Source organism: Vigna unguiculata, chromosome 10, assembly GCF_037176805.1.
Source record: "Vigna unguiculata cultivar grain cowpea cultivar isolate G323 ecotype 2 chromosome 10, ASM3717680v1, whole genome shotgun sequence".
Classification (NCBI taxonomy): domain Eukaryota; kingdom Viridiplantae; phylum Streptophyta; class Magnoliopsida; order Fabales; family Fabaceae; genus Vigna; species Vigna unguiculata.
The window spans coordinates 42,087,545-42,108,772 of NC_140801.1; the positions used below are offsets into that span (position 1 = coordinate 42,087,545).

At 33.6% G+C, this 21,228-nt stretch overlaps 2 protein-coding genes across 2 annotated transcripts; both read right to left on the reverse strand.

Moving 5' to 3' along the window:
• Window positions 1-2,902: 2,902 nt before the first annotated feature.
• LOC114189747 (uncharacterized) lies at window positions 2,903-4,753 on the reverse strand. Its single transcript, XM_085667479.1, has 4 exons — window positions 4,307-4,753; window positions 3,949-4,151; window positions 3,672-3,868; window positions 2,903-3,516 (listed from the first exon to the last, which is right to left on the reverse strand). Exons 1-4 carry the CDS (start codon window positions 4,751-4,753, stop codon window positions 2,903-2,905), a joined length of 1,461 nt encoding a protein of 486 aa, XP_085523605.1.
• Window positions 4,754-7,794: 3,041 nt separating this feature from the next.
• On the reverse strand, window positions 7,795-20,694 carry LOC146883235 (uncharacterized). Its single transcript, XM_085667480.1, has 15 exons — window positions 20,484-20,694; window positions 19,748-19,908; window positions 16,109-16,247; window positions 14,052-14,132; window positions 13,343-13,429; window positions 12,730-12,900; window positions 12,538-12,633; window positions 12,126-12,311; window positions 10,923-11,720; window positions 9,668-10,846; window positions 9,418-9,559; window positions 8,858-9,301; window positions 8,412-8,518; window positions 8,230-8,366; window positions 7,795-7,815 (listed from the first exon to the last, which is right to left on the reverse strand). The coding sequence occupies exons 1-15, from the start codon at window positions 20,692-20,694 to the stop codon at window positions 7,795-7,797; spliced, it is 3,960 nt and encodes a 1,319-aa protein (XP_085523606.1).
• Window positions 20,695-21,228: the final 534 nt, after the last annotated feature.

Genomic DNA, 21,228 nt, shown 5'->3' on the forward strand with positions numbered 1-21,228 from the left:
ATTTTAAATAGAATCAATTGAAATATAAACAGGATATTTTATATAATTTTCGTAAAATATGAAAATAAAATTGGTATATAATTTAATTTGTAACTAAATACAACTTTTAAAATAGTTTAAAAATAAAAAACACATATTTAACCTTATTTTACTTTACAACAATCCAAATTATAGAACTAAAAAGAAATAGCCGTGTTTTAAGGATGTGTTTTACCATGGTAATAAACAATACACCACTTTCAATTAATTCTACTTGTGCCTCTTAGAATATATATATATATATATATATATATATATATATATATATATATATATATATATATATATATTCTTTATTTTATTTCGTTGGATTTATACACACAACTAGTTTTTTTACCCGTGCAATGTACGGGATTATTTTTAATAATGATTATAAATTATAAAATTATTAAAAAAAGTTTAACAATTTATTATAAACAATTATATTGTTATATAACAAAGTTCAATGATCATAATTGATCAAGTATACAACTATATTGCCATATAAAAAAGTTCAATGACCATAATTGATCAACATTACAAAATTATGCTTAATCTAATCACAACAACAATCATTAACGAAGACTTCAACATTTGATTCGATGAAATCATTATCTGCTTGAAAGATAACAATATCTCCTTCTTTTAATTCCTTTTCAGAACAAAATAGCCTCCAACCTTGACCTATCTTTGTTGAACTTCATTGTTTGTTCGATATTAGTATTTTGCAATTCACTATACTTTTAGGTCCTATAAGAAAGACGTCTTCTACCTTCACCTCCCGAATGAAGTTGGCAAACTTTGATGGCAAATCCTACATGATTCAAACGTTTTTTTGTTAGTATAAGTATTTCAATTTAATTATAGTAAGAAGCATAAGAATAAATAAGAAGGAATATACCAAGTGACTTGCTTTGCTTTGATACTTTGTCAATTTCACTGAAAATATAGATCTTGTATTTTGATGAGTAATACGATGCATAAATGTTGTCAAACTTGTTGTTGTACATCCACCTTTAAACACTATTAGGTGAAATAAAGAATTTCCCAAATACTGAAACTGAATGTGAGAATCACTTTGAATTTGATACAAATTTCTCATATTAAACCAACCTTCAGTGATCCTTGGGTTATCTGAATCCATGTTATAGGTAATTGTTGTGCTCTTACCATTTACATCTACCAAGTGTCACTGTGGGCCTAATTCGTGTGCATAACCAACAACAAAGTGTCGATCGACAAATAAAAATGACAACAAAATAATGAGTACATTAAATTATTTTCAAACAATAAAGACATTATCAATCTTTTTTTCTGCAAGAATAGAAACATAAACAAAACATATATATGTTATGAACATACTTATATATAACTTATTTTAAAATTATAATTACAAAATCTAATATTCTAAACAAAAAATAAATTAGAAGGGTAAAATATATTATATATAAACAGACGTTCATAAAAATTAAATCCAGAATTAATAATTCTTTACAAAAATAAATAAAAAAATGAAATAAAGTAAAAACTCAAAAGATTGAAATAAAAAAACTAGGTTAAAATACCTTTTTGGTCCCAATTTTCGTCAACTTTTTTCAAATAGGTCCCAATTTTCGCGGGGTGCTCAAATAGGTCCTAATTTTGGTCAATTTGATTCAATTAGGTCCTAATTGGGTAACGTCGTTTAAATTGATAACGTTTCACTGTACAGTTGGCTTTTCCTTGCTACGTGTCGAAATACTAATCCTACGTGTTCGTGTTTCTTTACAATGAGGTGGTTAATTAGTGGGTTAAACACATTAAGTTTTTAATTAAATGCAAATAATGAAAATTAAAAATTAAAGTGTTAGGGTTTATAAAAAGTCGAAGAAACCATCTCGTGTGTGACCTTGCTCATGGTTGGAACGTTGAAGCTTTGTTGCAGCGATGTCTCGGACACAATCATCTTCTTCATACTGTAATAACTGCGTGCAGCGTAGTGTTCCATCTTCTCGCACCTAAGCTTTAAGACCTATTTGTGATTGTGGGGAAGCTGCAGTTCTGAGGACAACAAGAACTCCGAGAAATGTGGGTAGAAAGTTCTAGGGTTGTGCTAACTACAAGGTAAGATTGATTTAATTGCTATTGTTCTGGGTATGTCTGATTTAATGAATCTTTTATGTATTTTTTGTTCATTAACAGTGGCAGAGTGAAGGTGGTGGTGTTTGCTGCAATTTTTTTAAATGGTGGTATGAAAACGTTGATGAAGAAAAAGAAGTTGTTATTGTGAACCAAAACATGAAGATAGAAGATCTCGAGAATGTAGTTAGGGATCTGAAAAAATGGTTTAATGTATTAGCCGTAGTGGTTAGTATCGTTGCGTTGATAAACGTTGTGATGTTGGCGTTGATGCTGAAAGATTAACAGAAAAGGGTTGTAATTGTGAAGGTTATGATGTACGAAGTTTCCAAAATTATGAATGAATTAAGTTATTTATGTTCAATCAGGTCCTCAATTGTGTTAGTTTTGTTCAAATAGGTCCCTACTTTTGTAATTGATGTTCAAATAGGTCCCAAAATTTAAAAAAATTGTTTAATTAGATTGTATACTGGATAAACTTTTCCTGTTTAATAATGTTCTCAACAGAATAAATTGCATTGTAAGTCGTATAAGAATGTCAGTACTAATAAAATTTTAATTCATAAATAACCAAAATCCTCATAATTGTGATTAAACAAGTTGTTCTCCTTCACCATAATCCTGAATTAACCAACTTACAAAATGAAAAAGTCTGTGATCCAATTGATCCAAAAATGGCTAATGAATTTTACAAAATAACAGCCATCAAAATTCAAACTTAAAGACCAGATTACATATACAGTAAAAGGTCGCTTAAACAAGTGAATCAGACTGCACAATTGGTTGGTTCTTGACATGGTTGGGTTGGTTGTGGAGGAGCAGAAGTTGGTTCATGAGATGGCTGGGTTGCTTGTGGAGTAGCAGAAATTGGTTCCTGAGATGGCTGGGTTGGTTGTGGAGGACCATCAGTTGGCTGTGAGGACTGTCCTTGTGTAGGCAGTTGTGGGCAATGTGTTCTATTGTGCCCCAGTTCACGACAAACTCTGCATCTTTTTCTATGGCCACATTTTCGTAATTGCGTGTCATCTTTCCTCAACTCCCATTGTTCCAGCCTTCTCTTTTTCTTGGGTCGCCCAGGCATAATCCTTTTATGTGGAGGCATGACATCTGGGAAATCAGTGGTGGGCCACATGTTTTGTCCATTGATAGGGTAGATAATGGAGTTGTACATCTCTTCAAAAGTTGATTTCCTGAAACATAAGGGGATATAATCTTCTGCATTCAAGTTCAAGAACCTGATGGCAGCAAGTGCATGGCAGCACGGGATGCCAGTTATCATCCACTTCCTACAGCTGTAATCTTGGGTGTCTAGGTTGACAACATACTTGTCACCTAGCACTGATAGGTGTGCAACTTCAAATACTTTGCCCCCCAGCACAACTACATTACAATTCATATAGACATATCAGATTCTACAGCAGAAATCATCAACACAGATCAGGTTATACATGAACAACACTTAAATAAATCATACCTTGGGATCCAGTATCTAGTTTTTTTGGATTCTTCTTGTAGTCTGTTGTTTATTTTAGGACAGATTTGCCCTTCCATTTTTTCCAGCTTTTGTCTTTTAGATTGCCACCTCTTCATCATGTATATTCGTATGTCTTCCAACATTGAGATAACAGGCTTGCTTCTAGCATCAACAAGCACACTGTTAAATGCCTCTGTCATGTTATTTACAATTGTGTCAGTCACAGCATTCCTAGTGAATCTTGATCTGGACCAAAACCTGTGTATAAACAAACATTAATTATGATAAGTCAGTTTTGATATTAAATAGTATAAAATAAATGAGATTTCAATACATACCTAGGTGGTATAACAATGAGGTACTTGAAAGCATCCTCATTCTCCTTTTTTATATCTCTCATTACCCTTTCCCAGGCCACAGGGTGTGTCACAGTTGCTGCCTTCCACATTAAGTTTTTCAACTTCTGGCCACCAAACCATTTTCTGAAATTAGAGTACAAATGCCTCATACAAAATCGTTGCTCTGCACCAGGTAATGACTCCTAAATTGTAGGCAACAAACCCTATTTCACAGTAGTAATATGCATTAAAATTAATACAGTACATGACTATAAAATGATTAATGTGAATAAAAATAATTGCATGAACAGATACAAACCTTTTGTTGATCTAACATAAATGTTCATGCCCCACAAACTTCAGGTCCTCCTAGATCATGCACTAGGATTTCCAAAAACCATTTCCAAGTCTCTTTGTTCTGTACCTCCACAATGGCGTATGCTAGAGGAAGCATCTGGTCGTTAGCATCCCTGGCCACTGCAGTTAGCAACTCGCCCCCATATTTCCCTTTGAGGAAGCAACCATCTAACCCAATAAAGGGGCGACAAAGCACAAAAGCATCTTTGCATGCTTTGAAACATGTGTAAAACCTACCAAATACAGACTCACCTTGCATTTCATCCACTTTAACTTTGACTGTGCTCCGTGGATTGCATCTCAGAATTTCATAAGCATAATCATGTATTCTTCGAAACTGTTCTTTGAATGACCCTTCCACTTGGTCTGAAGCTAAGGATTTTGCCCTACGAGCCATAGCCACTGATATACTTGTATTCCACTTCCTCAACCATTTTTTCTCGCACATCCTTAATCTTGAATTTAGGATTTTCAATCAAAGACTTCTATACCTTCTTACTCAGCCATTTTGCACTCATAATCTTAAGTTTAAACTCCCTAGAACAGTTATGCCTATCAACCACTTTTCTTAGTTGCCATGTCTTGCGTAATGGAATATATGCAGCATATGCGGACATTCACATTTTCCTTGTGCCCCCATACATTTCACCCTCACTCTTTGTTTATCATTTTTAACCCATCTTATGTTTCTACCATAATGAACTGCATAAGTTATTATTGCTTGTTGGAAATGTTCCTTATCTATGAAATTTGTGCCCACATCCCACCTATAGTCAGCCATGGAATTTGGCATGACAAAAGTGCCAAAAGGACCACAACTGCCCCCTTCATCACCTGAACTTTCATCAAGACATCCTTCATCATCACTTTCATTAAGACTAAGGAGGTCATTTGATTGCCATTCACCTCTTGTTGTCTCTCTATCCAAAATTACATAACTAGCATCTTCCTCACTTTCATTGTATTCCTCTTCATCACTTTCATTCTCTTTTTCAATATGTTCCACCTGGTCAGACTCTTGCTCATTATTCACCTCCACTCTCCCTTCAAACAAATTATGATCACCATTGTCCAAACTGATATGGACATCAACAAGTCCCTCATCCTCATGTTGAACTCCTTCCTCACCCCTCAGGTGAGATTGCACCTCACATTCACTTAAACCATCACCCTCATCTGCACTTCAACCTGAACCTCATGAACCTCCATATTAACCTTCTCATGAACCTCCTCACGAACCTCCTCATGAACCTCCTCATTAACCTCCTCCTCAACCTCCTTTCGAACCTCCTCCTCAACCTGCTGTACCTTCTTCTCAACCTCCTGTACCTCCGCATTTATGTGACTGCCCTCCCCACTCTCTAACTCAGCCCCACAAAGCAAACCCTGTTGATCCTCTAAGTCGTTTTCCACAACTTCTGCTTCAGATATACCATGCACAACAAACATATGAACCTGGCCATAATGTTTGGCAATGTGCATCATATTTATTGCACTTTTGTCATCCTCCAACTTATACATGGCATTCTCTATTGCATACCATAACTCCTTAATATTAACATACCCCATTTCCCTGATTTCCCCTACCACCTTAAAATAACTCCACGTGTCTGGGTCACAACCCCAAACCATGGTTTCCCCACCTATGTAATTAATAGGACCAAACTGTTTAAAAAGTCCACCATGGTGGACCACAACTTTGAAAGTGTCATCACACATTACACACCACTTTTTCAAACAAGTGATATCTGGAAGATATAAAAAACATTTGTAAGCAACACACACAGGGTCCACAAACACATTTAATATGACATAAAACATTTGAAACAACACACACAAGGTCCACGAACAAAAAAGGGACCACAACTTTCAAACAAACCGCACCGACACCAACAAAGCACGCATACAACCCCAATCCACTGACAAAGATGTTCAGGACAAACGAGTGGGAAACTACAACGAAAATCAGAATGCCATAAAATAGCAGACAATGACAACACAATAGCACAATAAAACAAACAAAACCGCTTTCGAAACAAACACCAAGCCAATCGCAAACGACCAAAAACAAAATCGCAAACGAGCAAAAACCAAAAACGAAATCGAAACCGCTAACGCAATAGAAAACCTAACCTGGTAGCGATATCTGCGATGAATTGACGATGACCCCGTAGCAATTGCACACCACAAATGAAGTGAAATTCCTTTTCAATCTTTTCCCCAAATTCAAGCGTAGTAACCTAAATCGTCAATTCCCTCAGCACAAACCTTAAGATGGGTTAACCCCTTTTACTTTTTAATCGCGCTGCAATTTCTGTTTTATTTGACTTTCTTTTATTTTATTTTTCGTTAAATCTTCTTAATTAAAGACTTAATGTGTTTAACCCCCTAATTAACCATCTCATTATAAAGAAAAACTGACACGTAGGATTACTATTTCGACACGTAGCAAGGAAAAGCCAACTGTACAGTGAAACGTTATCAATTTAAACGGCGTTACCTAATTAGGACCTAATTGAATCAAATTGACCAAAATTAGGACCTATTTGAGCATCTCGCGAAAATTGGGACCTATTTGAAAAAAGTTGACGAAAATTGGGACCAAAAAGGTATTTTAACAAAAAAACTATGAATCTTTAGATATATATATGAAAGTGCAGTACATACGTTAAATGAACGTTAGTAGATTTGATTGTGTTCCTCTATAATACTACTAAAGTGGGGATCATGATGATACAATATGAAGACAGAACACAGCGAACCAGACATAGAAGAGAACATCTCAATGCATGATATTAGATCTAAATTTGTATTTGTGTTAAAATTGAAGACATACATGAGAGAATATGTAGATGGTGTTGAACTTCCAAAGTATTGTTCTCTGATCTTGGGTTTGCTCCATTTCCATTTTTGTAATTGCAGAGAAATGGAGGTTCAAATGTAATGTTGAGTGAAGGATGTGGATCAAATGGTAAAGTGAAAGTTGTGAATGGAATGGGAAAGTTTAAGTCAGAATAGAAAACATTATCACGTGCAAATAGTGACAACAAATTTAAAATTGTTATTGTTCACTGACACAAAAAGTAACAGAAAAAATAAAGTATAAAAGTTACAGCAAAAGTAACAGCAAAATTATAGAATTCCGATTCTTTAACATTTAGAAAATTAAAGAAATGAAATGCAATTATGTAAATTTAAATGAATGTTGTTTTTTCAATAACACCCAAGCACATGTATCTAGACATTTATTGTTGACAATACAATAAAGCAACAAATAACAATTGAAAAACATATATATAATGAATACCAGAAACAATAGGGTATTAATATATAAGTAGCATTACTGGAATTCAATGAAGTAGATCCTGGAAAACAAAAGAATATCTAATGCAGCTATCAAAACATGTATCAATCACTATATATTATACACTACTAATCTGCATGAACTGTAATGTGCACCAAAATTTGTATATGGACCCAAAAAATCAGTTAATCTGCACCAATTGTAATCTGCAAGGTAAAAATGAAATACAGATAAATGTACAATAATTGAAAAAATTTAAGAATGTTGTTAAAGTAATTTTTATACCTTTATCAAAGATTTTCAAATATTTCTTTGTAAACCACATTTGTAGTTGTAGTGGTTACTTTTCCATCTTCATCCAAAATTAAGATTTTTAGTCCTTCCTTTGATGTCACTCTAGAAATTGCTACGTACAATTGTCCATGAGTAAAAACTGGGCGAGGAAGATAAAGTCCAACTTTAGAAAGAGTTTGACCTTGGCTTTTGTTTATTGTCATCGCAAAGCATAAGGATATTGGAAATTGCCTCCTTTGAAATTTGAACGGGATGCTGGAATCAGAAGGTGTCAAGTTCATTCTTGGTATGAAAATTTTGTCACCAACATTTTTGCCTGTTATTACCGTAGCAGAGATAACATTCTTTCCCAAATCATTAACTTGCAACCTTGTACCATTGCACAGACCATTTGCTTGATCAATGTTTCTTAAAAGCATAATTGGTACGCCAACTTTCAATTTAATCCTATGATTTGGAATTCCTGAACATTTAATATCATTTAGAAACTCTTGAGTAAACCACTCACCTTGAATTTCTTGATCATCATCAGATTGGCAAGGACTGTCTAAACTTAAATAAACTTGTTCTTCACCAGGAATCAAAGATAAAATGAAGTCATTTACTTGTTCAACACTATCAATTGTAGGGCAAAGTATAGCAACATCATCAAAGAATCAAGGAGTCATGATATTTTCAATTAGACCACCATAAACAAATTTGACTAAAGAAAGTAAAGGTGTTTCACTTTCCTGAATTAGAAGATCTGTTGGTATTGAAAGGTTTGCTTCACCACTTTCATTCAAATTCATATTTCCATCTCCAATTTTAAGAATCCAATCAACAAATTCTTTTATATCTTTTGCACTTTCATTTGAAGCAGCAGTCTTTAACCTCATATTTTGTGATAGCTTAAGAATTATGCAATATTGCCACAAATGAGAATAGTTAATTGATGAGTTCACAATATTATACCTTGATCCCTTTCTTACTACTGGCAAGATTTGTCTAAAATCACCGCCCAAGACCACCACCTTTCCACCAAATGGTTTGTCAACATTATGTTGATTCGTAGCTCTCATAATGTCTCTCAATGTTCTATCAAAAGCTTGAAAGCATAGCTTATTCATCATAGGAGCTTCATCCCATATTATAAGTTTTGCTTCCATCAATAGTTTAGCACGAAGACTTCCTTGATTGATGTTACAGGTTGATTCATCATTGATTGCTAATGGTATGCAAAAAGTAGAATGAGCAGTTTTTCCTCCAGAAAGCAATAAAAATGCAATGCCACTTGAAGCTACATTAAGGGCAATCATTCCCTTTGCTCTAATAGCAGCTGACAAAATTTTCCAAAGATATGTTTTCCAGTACCACCATAACCATATAAGAAAAAGAAATTCCCTACTTCTGAATTCACTGTTGTCATAATTTTGTTATAAACATGTAGTTACTCATTAGTGACAGACTGCAATAGAGATTGATGTAGCTTCTCCACTTGTTCTTTATCATAATTCATTTCATCAACAATTAACCTGTTGTGAAATTTGAATGACTTTGAAAGATCAGGTTGAGGAAGGCAACTATAATCTGTTAAAGCTCGCCCATTTGAATTTAGAAGTTCTTCTACTTCTATGAGACAAAGATTGTGTAAATCATGCTCTTCAATTTGAAAATCTACAAAATAGAACATGTAATTAATACATAATTATGGAAAAAACAGTGGAGATTAATTCAATTTAGTACCTGGTATGTTCAAGTCTTTTCTTTTTTGATATAGGATACCATCTGCAAGTAAAGTCCAAGTTGCATCCCAAACAACATTTGGCTTAGACATTGTATTCATGATTAACAAAGCAACAAATAACCTTATAAGTTGATTTCCATATGCAAGATGGCTAGCCTCTTTAATGGCATCAATGAATTCTTTGTCATCTGCCAATAGTCCTAATTCTTGGCAAGCCTCTTGGTATGGGGAGAATGTTTTACCATTAATTGTCTTTATACTATCATGATCAATACAACCTTTTTGTTTTGTTAGTAAGATTCTCAAGTAGTAGCATTCACCTGATCCTGGAGGAACATATGTTAGTCGACCAATACTATAACCTTGCTTTCTTGGTTTCCATTGTTTTTGTTGAGACATCCAAACAAACTTTGTTGGAAATTCAGTATAGGTCAAGTTTTTGCATTCCTCAAATTTTTTGTTAGCTTCAAACCAAGCTAGGAACATGGTGTTCATATTCTCATTCCTATGCAATACATCATTAATTCGATCATCATCTTTAAACAAAACTGGTTGTTGATATTGTAAGTGAAAAGTTAAACGTTGAACAGCTGGCCATCTATGATGGATATCAAAGCCATAAATTTGCCAAACTGCTTCACATGCAAATAAATATCTACAATCATAGTATCTTTTTATCTCGTCAACAATATGCATCTCTGTAGATTCATTCTCTTTGTCTGTAATTTTAATTGTTGCTCTATCAGGACCTTTGTTGACATATTTGAACAAATACTTGATTGAGTTGGATTTGTTGCAATATTCTGTATTAACATGAGCTTGATAACGCATTAAGAGAAGAGGACTATACGACACCACATTTGCATTACCTAATTTATGTCCATTTTTCAACACAAATAAACCATCATCTCTATGTCTATATACAGGATATCCATCTTCATCAATTATAGTTGAATGTCTAAATTTTTTAGGAAAAAATTTAGAACACCGACCTTCTTTCATACATGGCGAGTTGAATCTAGTGGCTCCGTAAGGACCATGTATCATATATGTTTGAACAACCTTTGAAAGTTTAGGATAGAGATCTGGATGAGGAAGTTTAGCAGAGATGACTTGATCTATATGCTTTGCATTTTCTAACTTGTTTGAGTCACTCAACCATAATAATATATGAGCATGTGGCAGACCTCTCTTCTGAAATTCAATTGTATACATACCTAAATTTGGAACATAATTATTAGAGAAAACAATTGCTAGTAAGAAAAATAAATTAAGAAAAGTAGTATGGTATACCTGCATTGACTTTGCCAAAGAAATTATTTTTCTTGAAATCTGTCATCATTTGGTCTAATTTCATTTTAAGAACTCTGCAAACAATGTCTAGCCTATCTGAAGCAATTAATCCTCTTGATTTGACAAAATCAAGAATTTCAGGCCAATTTACATTACATGTGATTGTTATAAACAAATCTGGATTGCCATATCTCTTACAAATTGCCAAAGCATCTTGACAATTATTGAACATGTATCTCATACCACCTGTAAATGAAGCTGGAAGAATAATACGCTTACCAATGGAAGAAGGATCAGTTTCACCTTTGTTAACAGCTTCTTGTAACCCATTCAGAATATCTGAACGAATGAGTTTTTGATTATTTCGTATAAAAGACAACCTTTGGGCTTCAATCATAATGTATGTATCCACTAAAAACTGTTGAAACAATCTACGTGAATTTATAACATTACCAAATTCAACCTTTCTATCTTGTATTCTGAAAGCAATGAATTCTCGTAAAGAAATGTGAATTCTCTTTCTACTTTGTCCATATTTTTGACAATCTATAATTGGAATATCCTCTTGATAACCATCCTCTCCATATGGGAAAATCAAGGGATATTGAAGAGGAATGAAATATGTGTGTGTTTCATGTAGTCTTGTTAACTGACCAGAAACTTTCTTGACAATGATGTCCCTTCCTACATCTAAGGTGCTCAAATCACCAACAATCAATGTTGCGACTTCATCTGCTACTGGTGTATTGTATACTCTAGGATCCTTAAAGCGATGTCGAAATAACCTCAATCCAAAATCTGATTGTTCATCATCATGTATAAAATCTCTTCAACTCTTCGATCAATGATTTATCAAATATGGATTACTGACTATCAGACCTGTATAATTAAAAATTAGACAATTATATGTGCAATGATGGCTAAAACATAAATAAACTATGTACACATACCCAAAGTGACTAACTCTGTTGGTTGTTTCATTTTCTGTGTCATAAATATATAGTTGTGCAAATTTTGGATTTGATCCTTTTTCAGGCAATAAACTTTCAATGCGATGGTAATTTTGACCACTAAGAATAAATTGAGGAGGACCCGATCCATCGTTGATTGATGAATGGATCTTAGCACCAATGGATGTAAATGAGAACATGTTGTTGTAACTTCTTATGTAATGTAAGAAATGTTGGCTTGTAGTGTCTTCACCTTTGAACAACTTTTGAAGCAATTGTGGAGGTTTCTTCAACAATGGAAGTTGCACTTTTCCCTTTTGACAACAAAGAGAGAAATCAACTTGTTTTAATCTTTTGCATTTATCAGATCTTTCTTCGTACCATAATTGAGCTTGACAATAGGGACACTCAAGTGAACACTCCCCAACATCAACATTTCCTAAGTACATAAAAAACATATATGTCATTACTTAAATAACATTTATATTTATATCTATATAGTAATATAAAAACACTAAAAAGTATTATTGCAGCTTGAATTTCAGCTTTTGAATACAAATCATAGGAGAAATGTCCAATTATATTATTTGAAAGAAAAGGAAAAACCAATTTTACATAAAGAAATAGTTAGTATTTATTATTTAAAATGAACCATTATTGATTACCATCATTTTCATCTTCGTCAGAATTATTGTCAAAATCCAATATCTTCGAAATAGATCTAATAGCCTGCTCCCGAGAAGGCTGAAAGAATTGTGCACCTTCAACATAGATTAAAATGAATATTAGCAACCTGAATTTGTAACAATTAAAGAAATTAAAGTAATGAAATGAATTATGTTTATATTAGAAATTACCATGACTTTGGTTTTGTTGAACATAAAAAGGATTAACAACTTTAGAAAAAGCAGAACAATTTAGTGAAGCATGACTGGAGTTGCTACCCACAATTTCTTTATGTAACAGTTCTTGTGTATTAAACAGATTGTTTTTGCTTCTTCCAATATGACAATCAAATTGAACAATACCTGCAAGTACATCCATAAATTAATGAACTGAATTCTAAATTTATAAAAACAATAAATATTATTCATATATATGATTTTGTAATTCTGTTCTTAATTTAATTTATCACTAAAATATAATTATACATTTGAATAACTAAAATAACTTAAATTTGACTTTGAAAAACTAAAATGAATAAAAAGACTAAAATATATTAAAGTACTGTGTTTGTACTTTTTCTATTATGAGAAAAGCATTAAAAAAAATAAATATAGATTTGATTTGTACTTGTGTTGTTACTGTTGTTGTTGTGCAAAATTGGAGCATTAGTGGATCTAATGGAGGTAGAACCATGAAATTCTACTAAGAGATGTAGTAATAGTAAAATTTAGTATGAAAGGAATTGAAATCAAGATAAGATAATAAGAGATATATAAATAATTAGTAATTAATTTTTTTTATCACCAATGGTATAACTTTTTTCTGCCAACTTCTGATTCATAATAAGTTTCCTTTTTCTTCGTGCAGCTTTCCCATTATTTTGGTCAAGTTCTGCAAAATGCAGTTAAACAAATGATTATGAAATGCATTTAAAGATTAAACAAATTGATTATGAAATGATGTCATCTAATATCCATGTGTGTTAATTGTATAATATGCATTAAAGATGAATAATGAGATTAATAAGTCTGTAGTGCTAGCATTTGTACTGAATTTGAATGAAATTTAAATTAAAATAACAAACTTACCACAATATGTCAACTCGGAAAGTGGCTTTCTATTTGTAGATTGAATTCTTTTATTATGCACGTGTCTATCTTCATTGAGAGATAAGTAGGTTTTGATAGTTGCATTTGGGGTAACATTTTATTTCCATACTGGTAGAATTGTTAAAAAGTCAAATGAGAACATAATAGATAAAATTCATTTCATCTAAATTTCTTTAGTTTAGTAGGATAAGCAATGTAACTATGCAACACAAATAATAAACATATTGAAAACTATCACACTGTAAGTTCTTACAAATTCCATATTTGTGTTAGTGCATTGAGTAATTGATTTTGGTGCCTTTTTGATATCAATATTTGTGAAGGAAATTAAAAACAAATTGACAATAATGAATGCAATAATAAATTTGTTGGATGACATTTATAGTGAATGAAAAAATGATTACCACAATTTCTTAATTGAGAAAGAGGTGTAGTATTTGGAAAAGGAAATGCTTCACTGTGACTGGATTTGTCCTGATTTGTAACTGCAATCAAAAGAACAAAAAGAAATAACATACATGAAGTAAGATTAGTATTTACATCTTTGTTTTTACGTATGAGTGTGGATTTAATTGAATTGGATGAGAAACGAATGAAATGAGATAGAAAAAATGAATAAAGTTTAAAATGCAATGTGAGAAACATAAATTTATTTAACCTGTGGACTTCATCAAGCTATTGGAAATATTTTGTGAGACAATGTTCTTCCTTTTTCTTCTTCCATTTGTTGAATCATTTGAATGCATTTTGTTGTGATAATGTTCAAAGTGTGCAGAAGTTATGCATTGTATTGTTGTATTATGGTGTTTTACAAATTCAGAACAGGTTGGAAATCAAATAAGATTAAGATTTAAAATTAATAATAGAAAAGTAATAACAAAACCAATTAACAATGCACTATGAAGAAAGTAAAGCAGAAAGCAAGTAAAAAGCTATTAATAGATGTAGGCACATTTTTAGTTTTCCACGCACATTCTTCCTGATTCAGGTACTGTTAGTACAAACTTTTGACACAAAAGAACAAACATTTCATTGATATGGAAATATCATAACTGAACATATAACTCAATATTTGGAAAAGCGTACCTTTTCAGAAAGATTTGATCTGCAGTGTCCAAATTGATGATTTGCAAACAATGCAAAGCTTCATTTTAGAATGTGCATTTGTGCTATATGTCCTTTTTTGGCAAGCACAAAAAGTACTATGGTTTGTAATAGTCAACCCTTAAAGTAGACATTTTTTTCTACATTGAGTGTAACATGCAACTACTAAAGAAAGGGCAAAACAAAATAATTTAATTGTTTTGAATTTTAGAAATGAAAATAAGTTCAAAGAAATTAAATTGAAATTAAAAAACTTCTAAGAGAGTTCAAACTGAAATAGGTTTTAATGTTTTCATGGTTACTATATTATTCGAATAAGTTATAGATTACTAAAAAACAATTAAAATAAATTTTGCAACAAATATTAAAATAAATTTTGTAAAAAAATTAATAAAAGTTTATGCAAATTATATTCAGTTAGTAATTCGAAATATTAGTACTGCAAAATATAAAATTGACTTTATTATTACTTCTAACCTTTTTTACGAAAATCAATAAAATCTTTTAAGATATTTGAATTCTCATCATAATCATTTTCAATTATTTTTATTATCCGAATTGAAAAATTATTTTAGAAAATCATTATTTAAATAAATATTGTATTAGGAAAATAATTAAAATATAAAACTTGACGATAATTAACTTAGATAAAATACTTATAGATATGGCTTCTAATTATTAGAAGCAACAAAAATAGGATGCTAAAACTATTACAAACAAAATAAAAGCAAAGTACTTTGAAAGTTCTTCAAAAACCATACATAATATAAAAAGTAAACTAAAATAAAAAGTGCAATATTAAAAACTGCATTCTTTGTGGACGTAGACTTTGATATTCTTCTTTTTCATTTCTTTGTCAGCTAGAAACACAAGAATATCTCCTTCTTCCAAACGATTGAATGTGCAAAAGTCCTTCCATCCCTTCCCAATCTTACTTGACTTCTTAAGTGTATTACGGAGCAGAAGCTTACATTGAACACTGAAAGTGTTGTCACGTCCCTACAATTCCAACCTCCTCAATCCACGTTTACGAACGTAATCTGCAAAGTCAGATTGTAGGTCCTAAAAAAAGAACTAAATAAGAGCACAAAAAAATATATAAAGAAAATAAAATATAAAACAAAAATATAAAATGAAAAGTTCACCAGATGGCTGGCTTTGCATTGAGATTTTGACAATTTCACTCTAAACAGATGTTTTTTTCGAAACCCAATTACGTTTGAAAGAAATTTCGCACCAGTCGATATTGTAGACATGTTGGAGAATACAATGATGTGGAAGGTTGAATTGCCAACATATCTAAATACAATTTGATGGATATGTTGCAATTTATAAGAAACTTTTAGGCTATACCAACCATCCGTGAGCACGGGATGATTCACATCCATATTAAAAGTTAACTGATGTTGATTCCCTTCAATATCTTCCAACTGCCAAACCGGTCCTAATTCGTGACCAAAAATAGCAAAATATATTGGATCAACATGTCCGAACTTCTAATGAGACAAAAAACAGATAGAAAGGTCAAAAAGATGAATAAGACAAATGTGAAACTGATGATGAAAGCAAAAATATTTCAATCAAGGAATAAAAACATGCATGGGTGATGTAAACAAAAAAAATAAGCGACATAGACGAAACATGTATAGAAACAAAAAATAGAAAGTCGTGAATTTGAAGGCTTAATGAAGAAAGTTGACATCTTTAGAAGAAATAAATACTAAGTCAGAGTTCAAGGAAAGTAAAAATATAAGTTGTCTTATGAAAGCCAAAAAAGTTCGACATACATGAACAATGCATCAAAAACAGAATATGTAACCGATTTGAACGATTATTGAAGAAAGATGACATTTTGATAACCAAAAAACAGATGAAGTAAGATTTGGAGAAGAAGTAAAAAAAAATTGCATAGATGATGACAGAAAATATAGTTTGACATACATGAAGCATGGAAAACAAACAGAAAAAACCGACCTTTGAACGATTATTGAACAAAGTTTTAATTTTTAGAAATAAAATCGAGAATAAGTAATATTGTCAACAAAGTGAAAGAAGAAATACATGCTTTTGAACGATTAAGATGCATGAAGAGACAATGTGCTACGGTTTAAACGTAAAAAAAAAACAGCAAAGAACATACTTTTTGAAGTTTTTGTGAAGTAAACGTACCTGATTATGAACAAAATGATACGTAGTGAACCTTCCTAAAGTTTTTTTGGCAGTGACACTCAAAGAGGAATCCATGGAAGCAAGTTTAGGGGAGTGACCGTTCTTTTACCTTGATTTATAAAAAACATAAAACTTGATAGTATTCTAAGAAAACAAACAGTTATATAGATATGAAAAGACTTGTAATTAAAGCGAAATTAAAGAAGGGTTTTTGAAAATACAATCATATTTAAGAATATTTATAAATTAATTTTGATAAAGTATAAATGACTTTCAAAATATTTTAAAGAAATATATATATTTTTTATAAATAAAAACAAATCAGAAGTTGAAAGAGTAATAACAGATAAAAATAATATAAAAAAATATTCATAAAAAGATAACTAATTACTAATTGAAAAAAAGTTAATATTATAAAAATTGTCTTTTTATATAACAAAATTAAACTTTGATTTAAAGTTATTTAAAATAAAAATAGAAAATTTAAATTTAAGGCACTAAACATAAAAAGAGGTAGACAATTTTTTATAAAATTGTAAGAGTAATCAATTTTTATCTGAAAAGCTACACAAAATAAAGAAGAAAAATTATGATTAAGAAAATAAAAATAAACTTTCATTCTTTAAATGAAAAGTTACTTAGGTTTTTTTATTTGTTAATCAATCTGTGAAAGGAGAATTGTGTAAAATATTTGATGAAGGAAGAATGATTTTGAAGACATTAAATAAGTTTTATATGTTGCGAAACCAATAATGTAGTTGAAAAATATACATAGATAAAAACTTAATGACTTTGATGTAGCTAGCATCATAATGTAGTTGACATTAAAAATAATATCAAGACTTCGACATTATGCTAGCAATATATACTCAATTTTAAAATTAACCATAGACAACAAAAGGTATATAAATTTTTAGAAATATATTTAAAAAAGGTACACAAATAGTGAAAATAAACGATTTTTTATAACCCAATACACAAATAAAAAACACAAGGAAAAACCTCTGTTGAAATTAATTAATTTCATGTAGCTAGCATGATTATGGTGTTGACAATGTCAAATTATATCAACACACTTTGATTCAGCTAGCAAATTGTGACTGTAAACATATAGTACAGAATTAAGAATAATAAGCATGAAATCTATTCAGAATTGAGCAAGATTTGATGTAATTCATAATTAAATTAAAACATAGTTGAAGTAAATGTTTTGAAAATAACAACCTAAGACAAACACATAATAGTGGTCATGAGTGTAACATCCCAAAAACTGAATAACCTCAATTGATAAAACATCACATACATGAATATTCAGAGGGTATGGGGTTTAAGGTAGAAAGTATACAATACGTCAAATATACCCGGATTACAAGAAAAGGGCCTCATGGCCCAACCAGAAATGTACTGAAAAGAACACAATTAAAGATACTAGGTCTTGTTCGGACAAGAAAACATAAATAATAAAATCCTAGAGTAATGGGCCCCACAGTGGGCCCAATACCTGTCCAATCCATCAAGCTGCAGCATTCCTATTACCATCACCACTGCTAGGGGTTCTCACATCTGCTCACATTAACAAGGTTAATGATCATTGCAAAGGAAGAGACCACGCATAACACACAAGCAAGTGAAAGGGTAAGCTAGCAAAGAAGTCATTATATCAGGCACTCAACATACCATTCCACATTCAAACATACATAGCAGACACCCACATATGCAGTACCCATTCATATAAATCCCTAAGATTTAGCTATCCAGATACGTAACTGAGGCACCACCACATGGTAATGGAATTATGTCCTAGCAATGAGGCGTCACCGCGAGGCCTTCACGGAATTATACCCTTATAGGAGGCACCACCACGTGGCCTTCGTGGAATTACGCCCTTGCCCTGAGGCACCACCACGACCCCCCATGGAATTACGTTCTTTTGTCGAGGCACCACCAGGGACTCCCCTTAAGAGGGTCCATGGAATTACGTCCAATCGATGAGGCGCCACCAAGATCTCTCACTACAAGAGTCATGGAATTATGCCCTACCCATACTTTAAACATGTTCCACCCACCAATCAAGAATTTCCCTTAACACAAATATCATGTACAATTAACAATTCATACAATTCATGCTTTCCAATTCATACCCAATCAAATAACATGCCATTTGATTTCAAATGTACATATTAATCATGCTATCATCACACAACCCTTCCAGTAAGGCAGTTGAGTCAGATAAACAAGGCACATATCGGTGAACCACTCAATAACAACATCAAAACCCGCCCGCTCTCTCGCTCAAGCCAATAGGGCTCGCTCAGGCGAGAGGGACTCTCTCGCTCAGGCGAGTCCCATCTCGCCTAGGCGAGGGCGCAACGAGGGAACATGGAACCCTGTGAGGTCTCGCTCAAGCGAGTCCATTCTCGCCTAGGCGAGAGCACTCCTCGCTCAAAAAGAACGCGCATCGCCTAGGCGACAAATCGCGCAACAAAAACCTGGTCGAGCCTCTGATAATCTCGCCTAGGTGAGACTGGCTCGCTTGGGTGAGAAAACCAGTACTCGCCACTGTTTTCTCATACAGCAGCCAAGACCACGAACCAAATCATGCTTTAACTCGATCCAAAACGGACACAACACTAACCAATCCATACAGACACGAAAAGACGTCCAAAATAGCAGAAAACACAAATAACAAAAGGTCCTAGCTTCCCTTACCTGGAAAACAAGCTAGCGGGACACTCCGACACGAACATAGTGAACACGGTGGTCCTAAGGAAGGCCAAGGAGCTGAAATGAACGGTAAAAATAGAACAGCGACGGATTATTATCAAACCTTAATGGCAAACAGTGGTCCTAGGCCCATAACAAGGGAAACATGAGCTGAGAAATACTTATGTGGAGCAGGAGCTGGGTTTGAGTTGGCTCGAAGAAGGTTCAGAGTAAACCCTAGCGGAGCGTTCTGTACGAGAGTAACAAAGGTGACGACTGATTCTTCTGTAAGAGTGAAAAGTGCAGATTAGGGCAACTAGGAATGGTTTTTAACCTTTGGGCCAACCCTCAGGTCCAACAGACGCGAGGCAGCCCTTAAAATGCTAGGGCAGGAAAAATTGGGCCTTACATTCTGCCTAACAAGAAAATTTTTGACATCGAAAATAAAGACTCACCAGGTGAACAGATGTGGATGTGATTTTCTCATGTCCTCCTCTAACTCCCAAGTCGAGTCACCCGCCCTCTGATCCCATATGACTTTAACTAGGCGGACCTCCTTTCCTCGGCGTTCCTCAACTTGGCTATCCTCTAGAGCGATGGGTGGTACTTCCACTGTGAGGTCTTCCCTGATCTGTATATCCTCGGCTTCCAACACATGAGCCGGGTCAAATACGTACTTCCTTAACTGTGAGACGTGAAATACTGGTGAAGGTTTGCCAATTGAGGGGGTAAAGCTATCTTATAAGCCACTGGCCCAATCCTCCTCGTGATCTGATATGGGCCAAGGAACTTAGGAGAAAGTTTCCTTGAGCGGAGAGCCCTTCCCACACCAGTGGTTCGGGTCACCCTCAAGAACACACGATCGCTAGCTGCGAACTCCAAAGGCCTCCTCCTACGGTCTGTATAGGCCTTCTGCCTACTCTGAGATGCCTGTATTCTATTCATCACCATTCTCACTTTTTCGGTGGTCTGCTCCAACAATTCTGGTCCAACCAACACCGCTTCTCCATCCTGATACCAACATAGAGGAGTCCTACACCTCCTGCCATAGAGAGCCTCATATAGCGCCATGCCAATGCTCGCATGAAAACCGTTGTTGTAGGTGAACTCTATCAAGGGCAACACTTCATCCCAAGCCCCCAGATGATCCAATATACACGTCCGCAATAAGTCTTCAGGTTATTGAATGGTCCTCTCCGATTGGCCATCAGTCTGGGGATGGTAGGCTGAGCTCATAGTCAACTTGGTCCCCAAAGCCTCTTGTAAGGTCTGCCAGAACCGGGATGTAAATCGTGGGTCTCTGTCAGAAACTATGCTCGAAGGTATACCATGCAACCTCACGATCTCCTTGACGTACAGTTGGGCCAACTTGGTCATGGACATCCTCAAGTTCATCGCCATGAAGTGGGCACTCTTGGTCAATCGATCCACTATCACCCAGATGGTGTCATGTCCTCTAAAAGTCCGCGGAAGATGAGTCACGAAATTTATGGAGATGCAGTCCCATTTCCATACTGGTATCTCCAAAGGCTGTAGAATCCCACCGGGCCTTTGATGCTACACCTTCGCCTTCTGGCACGTTAAACATGCTGACACGAACTGAGC

Excerpts from the sequence above, each read along its gene's own strand:
- LOC114189747 (XM_085667479.1), bottom strand. The coding sequence starts at position 4,753 with ATGTGCGAGAAAAAATGGTTGAGGAAGTGGAATACAAGTATATCAGTG. Across the intron at positions 3,869-3,948 it reads CTCATTGTTATACCACCTAG|GTTTTGGTCCAGATCAAGAT; the intron begins GTATGTATTGAA and ends GTTTATACACAG. Across the intron at positions 3,517-3,671 it reads AAAAATGGAAGGGCAAATCT|TTGTGCTGGGGGGCAAAGTA; the intron begins GTCCTAAAATAA and ends ATTGTAATGTAG.
- LOC146883235 (XM_085667480.1), bottom strand. The coding sequence starts at position 20,694 with ATGGCGCTATATGAGGCTCTCTATGGCAGGAGGTGTAGGACTCCTCTA. Across the intron at positions 12,312-12,537 it reads TGACGAAGATGAAAATGATG|GAAATGTTGATGTTGGGGAG; the intron begins GTAATCAATAAT and ends TTATGTACTTAG. Across the intron at positions 10,847-10,922 it reads CTTTGGCAAAGTCAATGCAG|GTATGTATACAATTGAATTT; the intron begins GTATACCATACT and ends TTCCAAATTTAG.